Source organism: Grampus griseus, assembly GCF_964374135.1.
Source record: "Grampus griseus genome assembly, chromosome: X".
NCBI lineage: Eukaryota > Metazoa > Chordata > Mammalia > Artiodactyla > Delphinidae > Grampus > Grampus griseus.
In genome coordinates, this window is record NC_138999.1 from 16,649,372 (window position 1) to 16,670,910 (window position 21,539).

The 21,539-nt window shown below is 40.2% G+C and overlaps 1 protein-coding gene across 1 annotated transcript in view; it reads right to left on the reverse strand.

Annotated features, from left to right (window-relative positions):
* The window catches only part of BCLAF3 (BCLAF1 and THRAP3 family member 3), a 66,138-nt gene that overhangs the window by 9,856 nt on the left and 34,743 nt on the right, over positions 1 to 21,539 (reverse strand). Inside the window, 4 exon segments of the mRNA XM_082681947.1 lie at positions 464 to 619; positions 4,385 to 4,483; positions 14,398 to 14,512; positions 20,129 to 20,244. Of these exon segments, the coding sequence (XP_082538073.1) occupies positions 464 to 619; positions 4,385 to 4,483; positions 14,398 to 14,512; positions 20,129 to 20,244 (486 nt within the window).

Sequence of the window (21,539 nt, forward strand, 5' to 3'; positions counted from 1 at the left end):
AATGCCACTTAATTGTACAGAGATGGTTAAAATGGCAAATTTTATGGTATATATATTTTATCACAATTAAAAAACATAAATGAATGGGAAAAAAAGATAAGTTAGTGTATTTTGTAATTATGTACCCTTTTTATGTACTCAGTTCAATATTTTTTGGTACCTAGAAAATTCACATTGTATCAGGCTAAAATATATCAGCTAAAAGACTTTACCTGATTTTCCATTTCAAAGATTAACCATACAACAGAAATTCTAAAGTAAAAAGTTCAAACAGCTAGCATATTCAAAGTATTTGAGGTATAATAGCTAAGGCATTCTTCAATTATCATGCAATAAGAACACTGATATCTAGGTTGTTTCTTAAGTCAAAATTACATTACAAACTGAATTTATCTATTAAACATAGATACTTTAGGAGTTCAAAAGTCAGTCAACATTTTTAAATGATCATAATCCAACTAACCTTTTTTTTCCTCAGTAATCTTTCTCTGAATTTATTAGTGATAAATCCGCTTGGACCAGCAAACCGTAAACGCTGATATTTAGCCTGAATGCACAAGCTCTTCTGTAGTAGGCCTGATTTATACTGGGGCTGAAATGTGCCACCTCTAAAGTTGGTCTGTAAAGGAAAAAAAAATTAAATGTTAAAACTATAGCTTCCAAGTCTATTTTATTAGTATAAGAAAGGGGAGGGCTTCCCTGGTGGCGAAGTGGTTGAGAGTCCGCCTGTCAATGCAGGGGAGACGGGTTAGTGCCCCGGTCCGGGAAGATCCCACATGCCATGGAGCGGCTGGGCCCATGAGCCATGGCCGCTGAGCCTGCGCTCCGCAACGGGAGAGGCCACAACAGTGAGAGGCCCGCGTACCGCAAAAAAAAAAAAAAAAAAAAGAAAAAAGAAAGGGGAAAAGGTCTGGAATGTAGAGCTTCCCTTAATTCTAGGTACTACAGATATTTAAAGGGAAAAGGTTAATGATGGTAATAAAGCATGTTTTCCTCAAACTAGCTTCCTAGTTTATTTTGTATAATAATAATTTAAAAACTATTTTATATAAATGAATTTTTAAAACTATTAAGTTAAATTTTGAAATTCTTGAAATTTATCATACTAAGAAAAAGACAACTTTAAAAACCTCAGAACTATCCTTCTGATTCATAGCGAAGTATATCAAATCCCAACTGGGTGGGGGAAGATATTAAGTATCAACATTTATTTAAGAATCAAAAACTCTCTTGGAACTTCCCTGGTGGTCCAGTGGTTAAGAATCCACCTTCCAATGCAGGGGACGAGGGTTTGATCCCTGGTTGGGGAACTAGGATCCCACATGCCGTGGGGCAACCAAGCCCACGTGCCACAACTACTGAGCCTGAACTCTACAGCCCACGCTCCACAACTAGAGAGAAGCCCGTGCACCACAATGAAGAGCCTGTGTGCTGCAATGAAAGATCCCGCATGCTGCAACTAAGACCTGACACAGCCAAATAAATTTTAAAAATTGAAAAAAAGAATCAAAAACTCTCTTAACTTTACTCTTGTTAGTACCTTTTTTTTAAAAAAAAATTATTTATTTGGCTGTGCCAGGTCTTAGCTGTGGCATGTAGGATCTAGTTCCCTGACCAAGGATCGAACCTGGCCCCCTGCACTGGGAGCACGGAGTCTTAGCCACTGGACCACCAGGGAAGTTCCTCTTGTCAGTACTTTTGAGTCAATCTTTCTTTACCATAAAAATCCCACTACAGCACATATTTTCAAGAAAAGAACTATACTTAACAAGACATTTCCTGACCTGCATACTGCCCAATATTACAACAGACATAGAGAACAATGAATATGTATGTCCCATGTGGGACATGTACAAATGGTATCTTACAAAGGAGTAATTATAAAAATTAAGTAGATTCTTCTTTCCACAATGATTTAACAAATGGGTATGTTATGCATAATGATACACAAAAGTTTATTAAAAAGTATTTATGCCAGGCCTATTTTCCAATTATTTTCTTAAGGCTACAAACAATTTCAGGTAAAACAGAATTATAATGAGACACTGTAATTTTGTTAAAACTATCTGCACCAACTTGATACATCAGGGCTAATCTTGAGATTTACATTGCCCATTTTTACATATCTAATAAGGTGATTACTACCTTGCTTTGAATTAATCCAATTTATGTAAAAAGTAAATTTTAATGAAAGAGCTCCCTTTCTTAGGAATGATTATTTCTTCCCCCTACTTTACTATAAAGAATTGTGAATTTCTAAACAACCATATAACATTACACAGCTTTAAATGATTGGTCAAAAGGAAAGATTAATGCACATATTTTGAAAAACATTTTTTAAGTAAGTTAATGTTAAAGACCTTTCCCTTAAGGAGAATGGGTAACAGGAAATAGATCTTATAACAGTCTTAGAAAAATTACTACAACTGACTATATCTGACCAATGAGAAGTGCAACATGTAGGAAACACTTAAATCTGAATGCCCACCTACACCATCTCTAAATTATATAGACGTTACATTTTTAGTTGACTTTATGCCTCATTACTTAAGAGATTAAAAGATGGTACAAAACATGTTTTTTTAAAAAAAAATATTTATTTATTTGGGTGCACCGGGTCTTAGTTGCAACACGTGGGATCTTTGTTGTGGCATGTTTTAGTTGCGGCATGTAGACTTCTTAGTTGCGGCATGCATGTGGGATCTAGTTCCCAGACCAGGGATCGAACCCAGGCCCTGTGCATTGGGAGCGCAAAGTCTTACCCACTGGACCACCAGGGAAGTCCCAAAACATGTTTATACAGCCTATGGCCCTAGCTATTTTTGAAAACCTAATGTCACACATGCTTTTAGGTACATGAACCACTGGCTAAAAATATTATCTATGCAATGGGTACAAATTGTGTTACTCCCACTGAAAAAAAAAATCTTTTTTTTTTTTTTTGGCCCCACCGCGCAGCTTGTGGGATCTTAGTTCCCTGACCAGGGATTGAACCTGGGGCCGTCACAGTGAAAGGGTGGAGTCCTAACCACTAGATGGCCAGGGAATTCCCTGAAAAAAATCTTTTGACATCAAGAATTTTGACTCAGGAAGCCAAGGTATTAACAGAAGATCACTCAAGTACACTCCTAGTCTATGGTTTGGAGATCATTTATACTACCTCTCTGCTCATACTAACTTCCTACTAATGAGCTAACCACTCTAGCCAGACTGCCTGCTACTTTCACCAAAAAAACCCTCAGGTTCTTGGGCTTCCCTGGTGGCACAATGGTTAAGAATCCGCCTGCCAATGCAGGGGACACGCGTTTGAGCCCTGATCCAGGAGGATCCCACATGCCGCGGAGCAACTAAGCCTGTGCGCCACAACTACTGAGCCTGCACTCTAGAGGCCGTGAGCCACAACTACTGAAGCCACAACTACTGAGCCTGTGCGCCTAGGGCCCGTGCTTCTCAAGAGAAGCCACCGCAGTGAGAAGCCTGCACACCCTGTGCACCGCAGTGAAGGATAGGCCCCGCTTGCCGCAACTAGAGAAAGCCTGCGCGCAGCAACAAAGACCCAAGGCGGCCAAAAAAAAAAAAATAAATAATAGTAATAAATAAAAAGGTTTAACGATAAATAAATAGTACAAAAAAAAACCCCAAACAGGTTCTTTTCTTTTTTTTGGGGGGGAGGGGAAAGAGACACTGTAGAGTGGAAAAATATGAAAAAAGGACCTATCATAAGCACGAAATTCAGTCAAAATGGATTTAAAAAGCACCTCAATTTATGAGAGCAAGGAGAGAGAAACATAATACTTTGCACTATAATTCTTATTCCATATGTTTGGGGGATGAAGTGTTCTGGAAAAACAAACATGTTCACTGATTAAAAGTATCACTGACATCAGACATAGCTGTACAAATAATTAGAACGTGATGAAATATGCTTTCACAAAGCATGTTGGACCAGAGTCTTTCTCTGATGATCCAGAAGGCCTCTGAGGGTTGTGTGTCTATGGGCAGGGTTTTTCAATCACTGAATCCTGGAGAAGGCTCTATAGCTATGCACTTACATCTTAAGAGGTAAAGAGGCAGGCTTAAAGGGAAGGTCTGGGACCTTGCCCACCTCTCCACCTAGAGCCACTCCATCTGCATCTGTTTTATGTATTTGAGTTTCCATGTAATATTTGAAAAAGGATTCCACTGGTAAAAAATATATTTGAAAATCAAATCCTGAGGAAAGGGGTCATCATTAACCTGATTACAGTTAACTATAATCCAGAAATATTAATTTAAAGCTACTATTTGAAATATAACAAAAAGAGCTTTTAATTTACTAACACTTAGAACATTATGTTCAAAGCAAAAACCCAAAGCTAGAATTGGATGGAGAATAACACTCTACCTTAAAAGTTCTTCTAAAGCCTCTTGTATTTTGATGGTTTCCCTCAATTCCAAATGGTTTGTGAGTAATGACGTCTTTTCTCTGCATAGTATGATAATTCTGCATGAAAAAAGTATTAGTATGGTTAATATACTTTAAATTTTATTTTTAAAAGTTCATTTTACCATTCAAAAAATACATGTTTTTGTTTGTTCGTTTTTGGCCACACTGTGCAGCACATGGGATCTTAGTTCTCCGACCAGGGATCAAACCCACTCCCCCTACACTGGAAGCACAGAGTCTTAACCACTGGACCACCAGGGAAGTCCCACAAAAATACACGTTTTAAATGCATGGGATTAAGAACACAAAGCATGTAGCATGTAGCTTAGCTGTATGAACATACACACATCTTCCTTCATGTAACCCATGCTAGTTTGTGAGGGGTTGGTTTAATTCATGAATGTGAGAAGTGTAACAAAATACATACTCCTGTATAACACAATGGGTAACTTTTAGAAAATGGACTGTAAATCTAGCATTTATTCAGGCATCCAGAAGAGAAACAAACCCATTATTACTAGGAGTTGCTAAAGAGTTGCCACTGTCTGAGAACACAAATTCTCAATGCTATAGGAGGCAGGTGCTGCTGAATCAGGTACCTGCTTTGAGTAGATGCTCCTGCCATGACTAGGTAAGTATCAGAAGGCAGAGTATTAAGACTGTAACTACAAAGAACCTGAAACCTTTGATGGGAGCAGGAAAGATGGGGCCCATTTTTTTTTTTTTTTAAGAATGCCTATGGAGAACTTCCGGGAAGATGGCGGAAGAGTAAGACGCGGAGATCACCTTCCTCCCCACAGATACACCAGAAATACATCTACACGTGGAACAACTCCTACAGAACACCTACTGAACGCTGGCAGAAGACCTCAGATCACCCAAAAGGCAAGAAACCCCCACGTACCTGGGTAGGGCAAAAGAAAAAAGAATAAACAGAGACAAAACGATAGGGACGGGACCTGCACCAGTGGGAAGGAGCTGTGAAGGAGGAAAGGTTTCCACACACTAGGAAGCCCCTTCGCGGGCGGAGACTGTGGGTGGCGGAGAGGGAAAGCTTCGGAGCTGCGGAGGAGAGCACAGCAACAGGGGTGCGGGGGGGCAAAGCGGAGAGATTCCCGCACAGAGGATCGGTGCCGACCGGCACTCACCAGCCCGAGAGGCTTGTCTGCTCCCCCGCCGGGGCGGGCGGGGCAGGGAGTTGAGGCTCGGGCTTCGGTCGGAGCGCAGGGAGAGGCCTGGGGTTGGCGGCGTGAACACAGCCTGCAGGGGGTTAGTGTGCCACGGCTGGCCGGGAGGGAGTACGGGGAAAAGTCTGGAGCTGCCGAAGAGGCAAGAGACTTTTCCTTCCCTCTTTGTTTCCTGGTGCGGGAGGAGAGGGGATGAAGAACGCTGCTTAAAGGAGCTCCAGGGACGGGCACGAGCCGCGGCTAAAAGCGTGGACCCCAGAGACGGGCATGAGACGCTAAGGCTGCTGCTGCTGCCACCAAGAAGCCTGTGTGCGAGCCTCAGTGTCACTATCCACCCCCCCCTTCTAGGGAGCCTGTGCAGCCCGTCACTGCCAGGGTCCCGGGATCCAGGGACAACTCCCCCGGGAGAACGAACGGCACGCCTCAGGCTGGTGCACCGTCCCGCCGGCCTCTGCCGCCGCAGGCTCACGCCACACTCCGTGCCCCTCCCTCCCCCAGGCCTGAGTGAGCCAGAGCCCCCGAATCAGCTGCTCCGTTAACCCCGTCCCTTCTGAGTGAAGAACGGACGCCCTCCTGCGAACTACACGCAGAGGGGGGCCAAATCCAAAGCTGAGCACCTGGGAGCTGTGAGAACCAAGAATAGAAAGGGAAATCTCTCCCAGCAGCCTCAGAAGCAGCGGATTAAAGCTCCACAATCAACTTGATGTACCTGCATCTGTGGAATATATGAATAGACAACGAATCATCCCAAATTAAGGAGGTGGACTTTGAGAGCAAGATTTATGATTTTTTCCCCTTTTCCTCTTTTTGTGAGTGTGTATGTATATGCTTCTGTGTGAGATTTTGTCTGTATAGCTTTGCTTCCACCATTTGTCCTAGGGTTCTATCCATCCGTTTTTTTTCTCTTAATAATTATTTTTTATTTTAATAACTTTATTATATTTTATCTTACTTTATTTTATTTTATCTTCTTTCTTTCTTCCTTCCTTCCCTCCTTCCTCCCTCCCTCCCTCCCTCTCTTTCTTTCTTTCTTTCTACTTCTACTAATTCTTTCTTTCTACTTTTTCTCCCTTTTATTCTGAGCCATGTGGATGAAAGGCACTTTGGTGCTGCAGCCAGGAGTCAGCGCTGTGCCTCTGAGGTGGGAGAGCCAACTTCAGAACACTGGTCCACAAGAGACCTCCCAGCTCCACATAATATCAAACGGCGAAAATCTCCCAGAGATCTCCATCTCAACACCAGCACCCAGCTTCACTCAACGACCAGCAAGCTACAGTGCTGGACATCCTATGCCAAACAACTAACAAGACAGGAACACAACCCCACCCATTAGCAGACAGGCTGCCTAACATCATAATAAGTCCACAGACACCCCAAAACACACCACCAGAGGTGGACCTGCTTATCAGAAAGACAAGATCAGGCCTCATCCACCAGAACACAGGCACTAATCCCCTCCACCAGGAAGCCTACACAACCCACTGAACCAACCTTAGCCACTGGGGACAGACACAAAAAACAACGGGAACTACGAACCTGCAGCCTGCAAAAAGGAGACCCCAAACACAGTAAGATAAGCAAAATGAGAAGACAGAAAAACACACAGCAGATGGAAGGAGCAAGATAAAAACCCACCAGACCTAACAAATGAAGAGGAAATACGCAGTCTACCTGAAAAAGAATTCAGAGTAATGATAGTAAAGATGATCCAAAATCTTGGAAACAGAATAGACAAAATGCAAGAAACATTTAACAAGGACCTAGAAGAGCTAAAGATGAAACAAACAATGATGAACAACACAATAAATGAAATTAAAAATACTCTAGATGGGATCAATAGCAGAATAACTGAGGCAGAAGAACGGAAAAGTGACCTGGAAGATAAAATAGTGGAAATAACTACTGTAGAGCAGAATAAAGAAAAAAGAATGAAAAGAACTGAGGACAGTCTCAGAGACCTCTGGGACAACATTAAACGCACCAACATTCAAATTATAGGGGTTCCAGAAGAAGAAGAGAAAAAGAAAGGGACTGAGAAGATATGTGAAGAGATTATAGTTGAAAACTTCCCTAATATGGGAAAGGAAATAGTTAATCAAGTCCAGGAAGCACAGAGAGTCCCATACAGGATAAATCCAAGGAGAAATACACCAAGACACATATTAATCAAACTGTCAAAAATTAAATACAAAGAAAACATATTAAAAGCAGCAAGGGAAAAACAACTAATAACACACAAGGGAATCCCCATAAGGTTAACAGCTGATCTCTCAGCAGAAACTCTGCAAGCCAGAAGGGACTGGCAGGACATATTTAAAGTGATGAAGGAGAAAAACCTGCAACCAAGATTACTCTACCCAGCAAGGATCTCATTCAGATTTGATGGAGAAATTAAAACCTTTACAGACAAGCAAAAGCTGAGAGAGTTCAGCACCACCAAACAAGCTTTACTACAACTGCTAAATGAACTTCTCTAGGCAAGAAACACAAGAGAAGGAAAAGACCTACAATAATGAACCCAAAACAATTAAGAAAATGGGAATAGGAACATACATATCGAGAATTACCTTAAATGTAAATGGACTAAATGCTCCCACCAAAAGACACAGATTGGCTGAATGGATACAAAAACAAGACCCATATATTTACTATCTACAAGAGACCCACTTCAGACCTAGAGACACATACAGACTGAAAGTAAGGGGATGGAAAAAGATACTTCATGCAAATGGAAACCAAAAGAAAGCTGGAGTAGCAATTCTCGTATCAGACAAAATAGACTTTAAAATAAAGCCTATTAGAAGAGACAAAGAAGGACACTACATAATGATCAAGGGATCGATCCAAGAAGAAGATATAACAATTGTAAATATTTCTGCACCCAACATAGGAGCACCTCAATACATAAGGCAAATACTAACAGCCATAAAAGGGGAAATCGACAGTAACAAATTCATAGTAGGGGACTTTAACATCCCACTTTCACCAATGGACAGATCATCTAAAATGAAAATAAACAAGGAAACACAAGCTTTGAATGATACATTAAACAAGATGGACTTAATTGATATTTATAGGACATTCCATCCAAAAACAACAGAATACACAGTTTTCTCAAGTGCTCATGGAACACTCTCCAGGATAGATCATATCTTGGGTCACAAATCAAGCCTTGGTAAATTTAAGAAAACTGAAATTGTATCAAGTACCTTTTCCGACCACAACGCTATGAGACTAGATATCAATTACAGGAAAAGATGTGTAAAAAATACAAACACATGGAGGCTAAACAATACACTACTTAATAACGAAGTGATCACTGAAGAAATCAAAGAGGAAATAAAGAAATACCTAGAAACAAATTACAATGGAGACACGACGACCCAAAATCTATGGGATGCAGGAAAAGCAGTTCTAAGAGGGAAGTTTATAGCAATACAATCCTACCTTAAGAAACAGGTAACATCTCGAATAAACAACCTAACCTTGCACCTAAAGCAGTTAGAGAAAGAAGAACAAAAAAACCCAAAGTTAGCAGAAGGAAAGAAATCATAAAAATCAGATCAGAAATAAATGAAAAAGAAATGAAGGAAACGATAGCAAAGATCAATAAAACTAAAAGCTGGTTCTTTGAGAAGATAAACAAAATTGATAAACCATTAGCCAGACTCATCAAGAAAAAAAAGGAGAAGACTCAAAGCAATAGAATTAGAAATGAAAAAGGAGAAGTAACAACTGACACTGCAGAAATACAAAAGATCATAAGAGATTACTACAAGCAAATCTATGCCAATAAAATGGACAACCTGGAAGAAATGGACAAATTCTTAGAAATGCACAACCTGCCAAGACTCAATCGGAAGAAATAGAAAATATGAACAGACCAATCACAAGCACTGAAATTGAAACTGTGATTAAAAATCTTCCAACGAACAAAAGCCCAGGACCAGATGGCTTCACAGGCGAATTCTATCAAACATTTAGAGAAGAGATAACACCTAACCTTCTCAAACTCTTCCAAAATATAGCAGAGGGAGGAACACTCCCAAACTCATTCTACGAGGCCACCATCACCCTGATACCAAAATCAGACGAAGATTTCACAAAGAAAGAAAACTACAGGCCAATATCACTGATGAACATAGATGCAAAAATCCTCAACAAAATACTAGCAAACAGAATCCAACAGCACATTAAACGGATCATACACCATGATCAAGTGGGGTTTATTCCAGGAATGCAGGGATTCTTCAATATACGCAAATCAATCAACGTGATACACCATAGTAACAAACTGAAGGAGAAAAACCATATGATCATCTCAATAGATGCAGAGAAAGCTTTCGACAAAATTCAACACCCATTTATGATAAAAACCCTGCAGAAAGTAGGCACAGAGGGAACTTTCCTCAACATAATAAAGGCCATATATGACAAACCCACAGCCAACATCGTCCTCAATGGTGAAAAACTGAAAGCATTTCCACGAAGATCAGGAACAAGACAAGGTTGCCCACTCTCACCACTCTTATTCAACATAGTTTTGGAAGTCTTAGCCACAGCAATCAGAGAAGAAAAGGAAATAAAAGGAATCCAAATCAGAAAAGAAGAAGTAAAGCTGTCACTGTTTTCAGATGACATGATACTATACATAGAGAATCCTAAAGATGCTACCAGAAAACTACGAGAGCTAATCAATGAATCTGGTAAAGTAGCAGGATACAAAATTAATGCACAGAAATCTCTGGCATTCCTATACACTAAGGATGAAAAATCTGAAAGTGAAATCAAGAAAACACTCCCATTTACCACTGCAATGAAAAGAATAAAATATCTAGGAATAAACCTACCTAAGGAGACAAAAGACCAGTATGCAGAAAATTGTAAGACACTGATGAAAGAAATTAAAGATGATACAAATAGATGGAGAGATATACCATGTTCTTGGATTGGAAGAATCAACATTGTGAAAATCACTCTACTACCCAAAGCAATCTACAGATTCAATGCAATCCCTATCCAACTACCACTGGCATTTTTCACACAACTAGAACAAAAAATTTCACAATTTGTATGGAAACACAACAGACCCCGAATAGCCAAAGCAATCTTGAGAATGAAAAACAGAGCTGGAGGAATCAGGCTCCCTGACTTCAGACTATACTACAAAGCTACAGTAATCAAGACAGTATGGTACTGGCACAAAGACAGAAATATAGATCAATGGAACGGGATAGAAAGCCCAGAGATAAACCCACGCACATATGGTCACCTTATCTTTGATAAAGGAGGCAGGAATGTACAGTGGAGAAAGGACAGCCTCTTCAATAAGTGGTGCTGGGAAAACTGGACAGGTACATGTAAAAGTATGAGATTAGATCACTCCCTAACACCATACACAAAAATAAGCTCAAAATGGATTAAAGACCTAAATGTAAGGCCAGAAACTATCAAACTCTTAGAGGAAAACATAGGCAGAACACTCTATGACATAAATCACAGCAAGATCCTTTTTGACCCACCTCCTAGAGAAATGGAAATGAAAACAAAAATAAACAAATGGGACCTAATGAAACTGAAAAGCTTTTGCACAGCAAAGGAAACCATAAACAAGACCAAAAGACAACCCTCAGAATGGGAGAAAATATTTGCAAATGAAGCAACTGACAAAGGATTAATCTCCAAAATTTACAAGCAGCTCATGCAGCTCAATAACAAAAAAACAAACAACCCAATCCAAAAATGGGCAGAAGACCTAAATAGACATTTCTCCAAAGAAGATATACAGACTGCCAACAAACACATGAAAGGATGCTCAACATCACTAATCATTAGAGAAATGCAAATCAAAACTACAATGAGATATCATCTCACACCAGTCAGAATGGCCATCATCAAAAAATCTAGAAACAATAAATGCTGGAGAGGGTGTGGAGAAAAAGGAACCCTCTTGCACTGTTGGTGGGAATGTAAATTGATACAGCCACTGTGGAGAACAGTATGGAGGTTCCTTAAAAAACTACAAATAGAACTACCATATGACCCAGCAATCCCACTACTGGGCATATACCCCGAGAAACCCATAATTCAAAGAGTCATGTACCAAAATGTTCATTGCAGCTCTATTTACAATAGCCCAGATATGGAAACAACCTAAGTGTCCATCATCGGATGAAAGGATAAAGAAGATGTGGCACATATATACAATGGAATATTACTCAGCCATAAAAAGAAACGAAATTGAGCTATTTGTAATGAGGTAGATAGACCTAGAGTCTGTCATACAGAGTGAAGTCAGGAAGAGAAAGACAAATACCTTATGCTAACACATATATATGGAATTTAAGAAAAAAAAATGTCATGAAGAACCTAGGGGTAAGACAGGAATAAAGACACAGACCTACTGGAGAATGGTCTTGAGGATATGCGGAGGGGGAAGGGTAAGCTGTGACAAAGCGAGAGAGAGACATGTACTTATATACACTACCAAACGTAAGGTAAATAGCTAGTGGGAAGCAGCCACATAGCACAGGGAGATCAGCTCGGTGCTTTGTGACCACCTGGAGGGGTGGAATAGGGAGGGTGGGAGGGAGGGAGATGCAAGAGGGAAGAGATATGGGAACATATGTATATATATAACTGCTTCACTTCGTTATAAAGCAGAAACTAACACACCATTGTAAAGCAATTATACTCCAATAAAGATGTAAGAAAAAAAAACCAAAAAAAAAAAAAAAAAAGGAATGCCTATGTTGCGTTGTAGCAGAACTGACTATTCTGTAAAGATTAAATGTTAGGATGCATATGATAACATTCTTGGTACAATATTTACACGTTGTGGGCATCCACGCAGGCTGATTTTCCTCCATTCAGGAAGCCATTCAATCAAATAGGAAGTATCTTTTCAGTCAGCATTAATATGGGTCACACTTCATCATCAGGTGAGGGGACGGGATCATTGGTTGTGGGCTCCTGGGGGCTGCTCTGTCTATTCCATTTACCAGTGCACCCCGATGGGATGTGTGCTGCTTAGTACCTAAGCTTTGTCTCAGACTCCCAACTCACACTCTATACTCGACTTGGGGTTTGGACTGGGAGTCAGTCCTTGAAGCCAGCTCCCACTTAGATCCCACCCACAGGGACACTGGAGGGAGACTAGAAGGCTGGAAGAGAGGAGGCGGGGTTGCTCCTTCCTGTATGTTTGTTGTTCTGCTTTTCATCCTGGCAGTGGTCCTTTAGTTCAGCCTCCAGTTTGTTTGTTAGTTTTTTGACACAGCCAGCTCCAGCTGGGCAGCCCCCACTCCTCGGAGGTCCACACCCAGCTCACACCGGCCTTTCTCTAAGCTTCTAGAGCTCTACGCTTTCTTCCCTAAAGGTCGTGGTTGCTTCCTTTGGTTTTTTGATTATTTTTATTTTTATTTATTTTGGGCTGCGTTGGGCATTCATTGCTGCATCCGGGCTTTCTGTAGTTGCGGCAAACGGGGGCTACTCTTCGTTGAGGTGCGCGGGCTTCTCATTGCGGGGGCTTCTCTCGTTGCGGAGCATGGGCTCTAGGCACGTGGGCTTCAGTAGTTGTGGCACGCAGGCTCAGTAGTTGTGCCGCATGGGCTCTAGAGCGCAGGCTCAATAGCTGTGGTGCACGGGCTTAGTTGCTCCGCGGCATGTGGGATCTTCCCGGACCAGGGCTTGAAACCGTGTACCCTGCATCGGCAGGTGGATTCTTAACCACTGCGCTGCCAAGGAAGCCCGATGGGGCCCAGTTTGAAGATGGTTTCTTTCTCCAAAATCAACAGTCTTATAACCTTCTATTTATTCCATTTGCTATGGAGTCTGTACTTCTCACAAATCTTCCTCTTTCACACCTTTATTTCTCTCCCCAGTTAAGAAAAGTCATATAAAACCCTTTTCCTAGTAGTCATCTTGAGTTTATGCTAAGCCTATACATTTGAATAAGTGCATAAAGACACATGTAATGAAATGAGATTTTGGGGGACCTTGAGAGGGAGGGGGTGTATTTTGCACATGAAGGGATGTCAGTCACTGGGGGCCAGTGGGAAGACTGTACCAGGCAGCTTCTGACCAGGCTCCCAATCATCCCCACCTTCCAGTAGCCAGGCCCTTATGCTATTCACTTCCCTTGAGTGTGGTCTGTATCTAGTGACTTGCTTCTTACAAATGGAGTATGGTCGAAGTATGGATGTCACTTCTGAGATTAGGTTACAAATCGACTCTGGCTTCCATCTTTCTAGCTGTCACTTGCTCGCTCTTATGGAAGCCAGCTGCCACTCTGTGAACTGCCCTATGAAAAGGCAAATCTTTAGAAACAGAAAGTAGATTAGTTGTTAGCTGCGGGTGGGAACACGGAATAAATAAATAGCCCTGAGGGTTCTAATAGGGGTCACGAAAATGTCCTAATACTGGATTATGGTGATGGTTACACATCTTGGTAAATTTACAAAAAATCATTCAATTTTACACCCTTACATGGGTGAATTTTATGGTATGTAAAATATACCTTAATAAAGTTGTTTAAAAAAAATTAAGAAAGCTAGTACTATAATAAGTGCAATAAAATCCTGATAAATCAAATGAGATGATCATTTATTTGGTCATAATAACTATAAGCCTCAACAGAATCTTAACACTGAAGAACAGAATCATAACACTTACTTAATGAACAGTTACAAACATTATGAAAAATATTGGTGATCCCTGTACCTATAGATACATGTGAGAAGGAAAATGGAACATACAAAAATAAAAAAGTTGGAACTGCAATCTTACCAAGTAAGGTTTCTGAATAAATTTTCTAAAATTTGATTTTACCAAACATGTAGATTTTTGGAATCCATCAACATGAGTATTCTTCAACCTTGTAAAACTGGAATGCTGATCACTCCTAATAAAATGAAAGAGAGAAAATAAGAATCTTTTATTAGTTTACATTTATCCGACAAATAAACAAGAGAAATCAAATTACACCCTTTGGAAACAATTAAAGCAGCGCAACAGTTAAAAAAAAAATCTCAATGATCTATCACTACTAAAATTACAAATAATATTTACCAGGGCTAAAACTCTCATTTTTCAAAAAACATTATTTAGCCAAGTTGGCAGTTAGCGATAGGGGGAAAACCATATTCCTAGGACCAGGGTTCTTAATCTGGAGTCCAAGGACAGGCTTCCTAGGGCTGTAACCCCCGAAACCATACATATGTAGAACACATGTTTCCTGAGGGAAGATAGTCACGGCTCTTGAACCTTTGGCAGCACGGGACAGCCCCCCTTGCCAAGAGACTCAGTGGTGAAAGCTCCAGGGAAGAGGCCAGTGAGTGGCTCAGGCCTGCTTGCTCACTGGCAGAGCTGGGGCCTCTGATACTGCTGGCTCCCCTCTCCTGTTGTAGTGAGGCCCAGAGGCCGCCAAGGGCTATTCCTGGCCAGCCCTACCTGGGAGGGAGCTCCTTCCTTGGGCTTCTTTCTCCTCTAACCCCGGGGCCTCATTCCCACAGCCCTTGGGGGGTCCTCTCCCTGTCACATCCCACCTCTCCCACAGTGGTCCTCAGACCCTTCCTGCTCTGTGGCGAACAAACGGCTCACGGCTTCGGCCCTGCTACACTCCTCCCACAGGACCCCAGTGACATGGGGACAAAATCCACACTCCTCCTCACTGACCCCCAAGACTCTTCCGGCGCACGCCCTTGCAGCCTTGCCGGCTGCTCCATCCCAATCTCTGCAACACCCACACCGAGCTGCGGGAACATCACCTCCATGCGGCTCTCGGCACACACCACAACCTCGCCTGCCTCTACGCACTGGCCCATTGGGTGCCTTCTGCTGTAATTTCCTTCCAACTCAGATCAACCTCAAGATTTAGCCCCACTTGCACCTGTTCCAAGGCTTTCCCAGACCCCTCTGAGGTGGACTAGGTGTCCCTGCTATGTGCACATGTGGCACTTTGGGGTCTTCACAAGTGTTTGTAACTAATGGTGCACCTTCTCACCAAGCAAGGTGCGATCCCTTCACAGGAGGCACTGCGGATGGTTCGTTCTGTGGTCCCAGCTCTGACCCTAGAATCTGACATGGAATAGCCACTCGGGATTTTTTGAAATGTTAAAAAAACCCATATTCTGTCAAAATGTTCATGATATGGTAGTAAGTCAAAAGAGTAGGGGGCGAAGTCAAATACTGAGAATAATTTCACTTGTTTAAAATATACACATATAGGGCTTCCCTGGTGGCGCAGTGGTTGAGAGTCCGCCTGCCGATGCAGGGGTCACGGGTTCGTGCCCCGATCTGGGAAGATTCCACATGCCGCAGAGCGGCTGGGCCCATGAACCATGGCCGCTGAGGCTGCGCGTCCGGAGACTGTGCTCCGCAACGGGAGAGGCCACAACAGTGAGAGGCCCGCGTACCCCCCCAAAAAAAAAAAACCAAAAAAAACACATATATGGCCAGAAAAAAAAAATGATATGAAATGTACTAAATATTAACAGTAATCATCCCTGACTGGTGAAATTAAGAATGCCTTATATTTTTGTTTTTATACTTTACTATATTTTTCCAAATGTTCACCATTAACATGTACTACTTCTATAAACAAAACAATAGACTCTAAAAAGTCCTCTTTGCAAAGCATATATCTGATGAACGGGTAGTACCCAGAATATATAAAGAACCCTTACACCTCAATAATAAAAATATGATAATCCAATTTAAAAATTGGCAAAGGATTTGAATAGATATTTCTCCAAAGAAGACACACAAAAAGCACATGAAAAAATGCTCAATATCATTAGTCATCAGGGAAATGCAAATCAAAACTACAAGAAACTACTTAAAACCCACTAGGATGGCTATAATCAAAAAAATGACAACACCGGTGTTCATAACAGCATTATTCATAATAGCCAAAAGATGGAAACAACCCACATGTCCATCAACACAAAAATGGATAAACAAAATGTGGTGTATCCATACAATGGAATATTATTCAGCCTTATAAAGGAATAAATTATTTTAATGAAATACTGACACATGATACAACATGGATGAAAACATTATGCCACGTGAAATAAGTCAGACTGAAAAGGAAAATTATTGCATGATTCTACTTATATATGTATGAGGTATTCAGAATAGGCAAATTCATAGCGATGGAAAGAATAGAGGCATCAGGGGCTGGGGGTTGGGAGTTACTGTTTAACTGGTACTGAATTTCTGTTTGAGAAGATGAAAAATTCTGGACGTGGGTAGTGGTGATGGTTGCACAACACTGTGAGTGTATTTAATGCCAATGAATTGTATGCTTAAAATGGTGCAAATTCAGTGTTCTAAGTCAGTGCTTAGAACACTGACTAGAACATAGACATTAATATATAAATATTTGTTGAATAGATGAATAAATGATCTTTATAAAGTTAACTCTAGTTCAGTAGATTACAGATTGTTACAACAGCAAAAATATAAACTGATGTTTTCTATAACTTGCCTAGCTAAAAAGAAAATCTAGGCAGTTTGATGCCCTCTTGAAGTCTACTGATACTATTTTGAAGCTGCTTTATCCCACACATACCACGCCCGTATAACACAGCACCTCAATGACAGTGTAGGGAACTTAGTAATGCTGGTGACAAGAGGGAGAAACGGTGTGTCAGGAGGAGACACGGAGACTTTAGGGTAAGAGGCTGGTCGGAAGTGGGAAAAAATAGAGAACAACAGGGTCTTAGAGACAAGACAGAATGCCCCGGTGTGAGACTTGCTTGGGAAAGGTTTTAAGGTATCAGGGAATAAAAAGTGATCAAGATCTAAATGCATTACAATTTCAGTATCTTCTGTCCTGTCTACACCTTTGGGAAGTCTTCATTCATTCAACAAAGATGAATTGAGCCCAAGGCAGTAGGAATACAATGGTGAGCCAACATAGACACAGAGTCTGCATACAACTTTTAAGGGGGAAAAAAAAAATCACACAGAAGGGAAAGAGCTACATCCTATGATTTATAATTTCCTTGTATTTCACTTCTTCTGTATTTCTATGGAAATCTATACACTGACTTGATTTAAAAGGTTTATGCAAAAATATTAATGAGGTCAATTTTGATAAATTGAATTTTTAAGATAAAAGGATAAAATATTTTTCTTATGTTAACAAGGAAACTGAATTAGGATAAAGTGAGAGATTAAAGCTTCCATATTATTTTTTTAAAAGGATAAACAATAACAACTTCTGGTGAGGATGTGTTAAAAATGGAACCTTCATACACTGCTGGTGGGAATGTAAAATGGTGCACCCACTGTGGAAATAGCCTGGCAGCTCATCAAAAAGTTAAACATAGTTATCATATGAACCAGCAATTCCAATCCTAGGTATATACAGAAGAAAAGTGAAAAATATATCCACACAAAAAATTGCATACAAATATTCACAGCACCATTATTCACAATAGCCAAAGAGTGGAAATAGCCCAAATATCCATCAACCGGTGAATGGATAAACAAAATGTGGTGTATCCACACAGTGGAAAGTTATTCAGCCATAAAAGGAATATTCATGCTACAACATGGGGCAACGTAAAAAACATACTACATGAAAGAAGCCCGTCACAAAAGGCCACCTGTTATATGATTGCAATTATATGTCAAGAATAGGCAAATCCATAAAGACAGAAAGTAGATTAGTGGCTGTCAGGGGCTGGGAGGACGGAGAAATAGGGAGTGACAACTAATTGTACAGGGTTTCTTTTGGGGGTGATGAAAATGTTTCGAAATTAGATAGTGGTGATAGTTGCACAACTTTGTGATTATACTAAAAACTACTGAATTCTTCACTTTCAAAAGGTGAATTTTATGGTCAGTAATATCTGAATTAAAGAAAAACACTTCATAGCTCCACCATGCCACACCAGCCATCCAATACGAATAAAACAGTTCAACAGATCCAGAAAAAGACACCTTGCAGGAAGACATTTTTGCACCCTACAACGCCACCCTCAAAGCTAACATTAATAATACTTAATGCTGACCAACTTCTCTGTAGCTTACATGCATCACTTTACTTAATTTTCACCACTACCGTGAGGTAAGTATAATTCTTATCTCTATTTTACGCTGAGGAAACAGAGATTAAGTAACTTGCCCAAGGTCAGTCACATAGCTAGGTATCTACAGAGCCAGGAGTTGAACTCAGGTGTTAACTCCATTGCTCAAGCTCTTCATCACCTCAAAGGGTAAAGATATATTCTGAGGCCATACATGGTCTTTATAATTTGTTGATTATCTTAAATCTGTTTTAAAAAACCTTTTTCTTGCTACACTGAGTTTCTCACACTTGCTGAGTAGTCAAGAAAAGCATGACTGAGAGCTTGTGTCACTAAAGAGCACAGTCATGCCGTGTCATATTAGGAAACTGGAGACTCACCCACCAAGGGACAAGATTTTAACTATTTTCAATTGTTTCATATGCCTCAGCACACAGTTTTGCTATCTTTTAATTAGTCCCAAACTTATTGTCAGTATCAAGTCCAGTTTTAAACAAGCTCCACGTATCTTGACCTAGTTAGCCATAGACATGACTTATAAGTCTAGTCAAGTATTTTAATTTTTGAAACTAAGGACTATGGAAAGAGAATTAGCACTGGTCCTTTCTATTCATACATTCCCACCTTCTGGGAGATCCAAATAGTTTGAGGACCCTTGAGTGAACTGGAAATTTTTTCCCATTAAATTATATCTCATAATCATATGAGGTCCCAGAGTTGCCATGAGTTCTACATAGTTCTCAGGACTAGGGATAAACTGGGACCAATCTAGAATACTCAGAGCCCCTAAAAAGAGGTACAGCGTTGGGAAAGAAAAACAAGGATCTACTGACAATCAATTTGCCACTCATGGCATAAGTACTTCACATGTGCCAGTTCATTTAATATTTATAACCTGTCCAACATAAATTGGTTATTCTCATTTTATAGAGGAAAAGGCTCCAGAAACTAGGCAAGTTTGCCCAAGAGCAAACAGCTTGTAAACTGGCAGAAGTAGGATTCAAACTCAGGTCTCTTCTGCATTTTCTACTACACCTGCCTCTGTTTCACGGACAGACATCCACAAAGAGTTCTGAAAGAGGACGGCACTGACCTCAGGAAATTTTGCAACATTCAAAGACTACCAGAATCTAAAGGGTAGAATGTGTCAGAGTTTCAATCAGCTCGAGCCAAATAGTCCATAAATTTGCTGGTCTTGGCTCCTGCTAATATTAAAAAAGCTACTACACTTCTCTCTAGATTACAAAGACATCAAATACTCACCTACCCCATAATTTTTATTGTTTCAATGAAATAGCATATGATGACCACTGAATAACTTTGAAACATTTTAACAGATTTCACTTAAACATGTAAAATGGATTTGAGGAATTAAATTCCTACACTAAAGTGAAAATTACCATCACACACAGAAAATTGGAAAATATGCTAAAACCAAAAGCTGTCTGATAACAGGATGTTTTTCATCTACTGATTACCTCTCTGCAGCACTAGCTATGTGAAAAATGTGCTCATCTTCATTCTGTAACCGTTCTTTTCTCCTTCTTTCAATGTCATGTCGTAGGTCATTTGGATCTATTATTTTGACCAGAGTCTGAGGAATTTTGACAGAAGACAAACCATTCACATTACTGTTAGTTGCACAAAGACCATATCGAACAAGAACCTTAAGTAAAAGTCCTAAATAAGTTACCTTGTACTCATCCTGCTCATGCTAGTGTAAACTGATAAAAATATTTTGAGACACAATTGACAATACAGAGTCAGAAAAGTTCATAACACTGAACCAAGAATCCCACTTCTGGGATTCTATACCAAAGAAACGTCTATCTACCCAAGTATATTCAAAATATTATATTTTAAAAATAACCATAAAATGAAAGTAACTTAAGTGTGAAAAAAAATTTAAAGGAGAAGGGAAGAATAATTTTATGGTAAATTTAAGTCATAGGAGTAATGTACAAGCATTTAAATTATGATAATGTAGACTATGTGGAAGTAACCATGGAAAAACACTTACTGAATAGTTAATTAAAACTTACAAAGCCTCAATTATAAAAAGGTCATTGGGAGTTCAGAGATTTTACATAAAAGGAATGTTACTATAGTTTAAGTAAAAAGATAAAGCATCCAAAACTACATGTACTGTGGTAGTGTATGTTAAAGCGCTAGACATAAGACTGCAAGGAAAGATGATCAAATAAGATTTTGTCTTAAGTGGTTGAATTAGGGGTGATTTTTTTTAAATCCTCAAATTTCCTATAAGTTTATTATAGTACTTTGATGAGCAGAAATTTTCTGAAAGTATCATTTATTCAATAAACTAACCTATCTCCATAAGTACAATAAAACTGTAACCATTCACAAGTGAAAATATTATTTATATATTCTATCACAAATGTATTAAAATCTCTCCTCTATAAAAACTCTTCACTCGCAATGAATAAATTAGCAGTTCTTTTAGAACTTGATATATTTCTTCTAAAACAAGAGCCAGTTTTCTTCCCCCTGGGCTAGTTAAGATAGTTTTTCTAATTAGCAAAGAAATGGCGGGGAGGGAGGTGTTATGGGTGGGAACAATTAAAAAAATTCAGGGGCTTCCCTGGTGGCGCAGTGGTTGAGAGTCCGCCTGCCAGTGCAGGGGACGCGGGTTCGTGCCCCGGTCCGGGAAGATCCCATGTGCCGCGGAGCGGCTAGGCCCGTGAGCCATGCCCGCTGAGCCTGCGCGTCCAGAGCCTGTGCTCCGCAATGGGAGAGGCCACAACAGTGAGAGGCCCGCGTAAAAATTCAGTATTATTTCCATTATTTTTCTAGTTCATATTCCATAGAATGTTTCACACAATCTTCAGTAAACAGAAGAGCAGTGTCAAATGAAACTAAGTTCCTTTG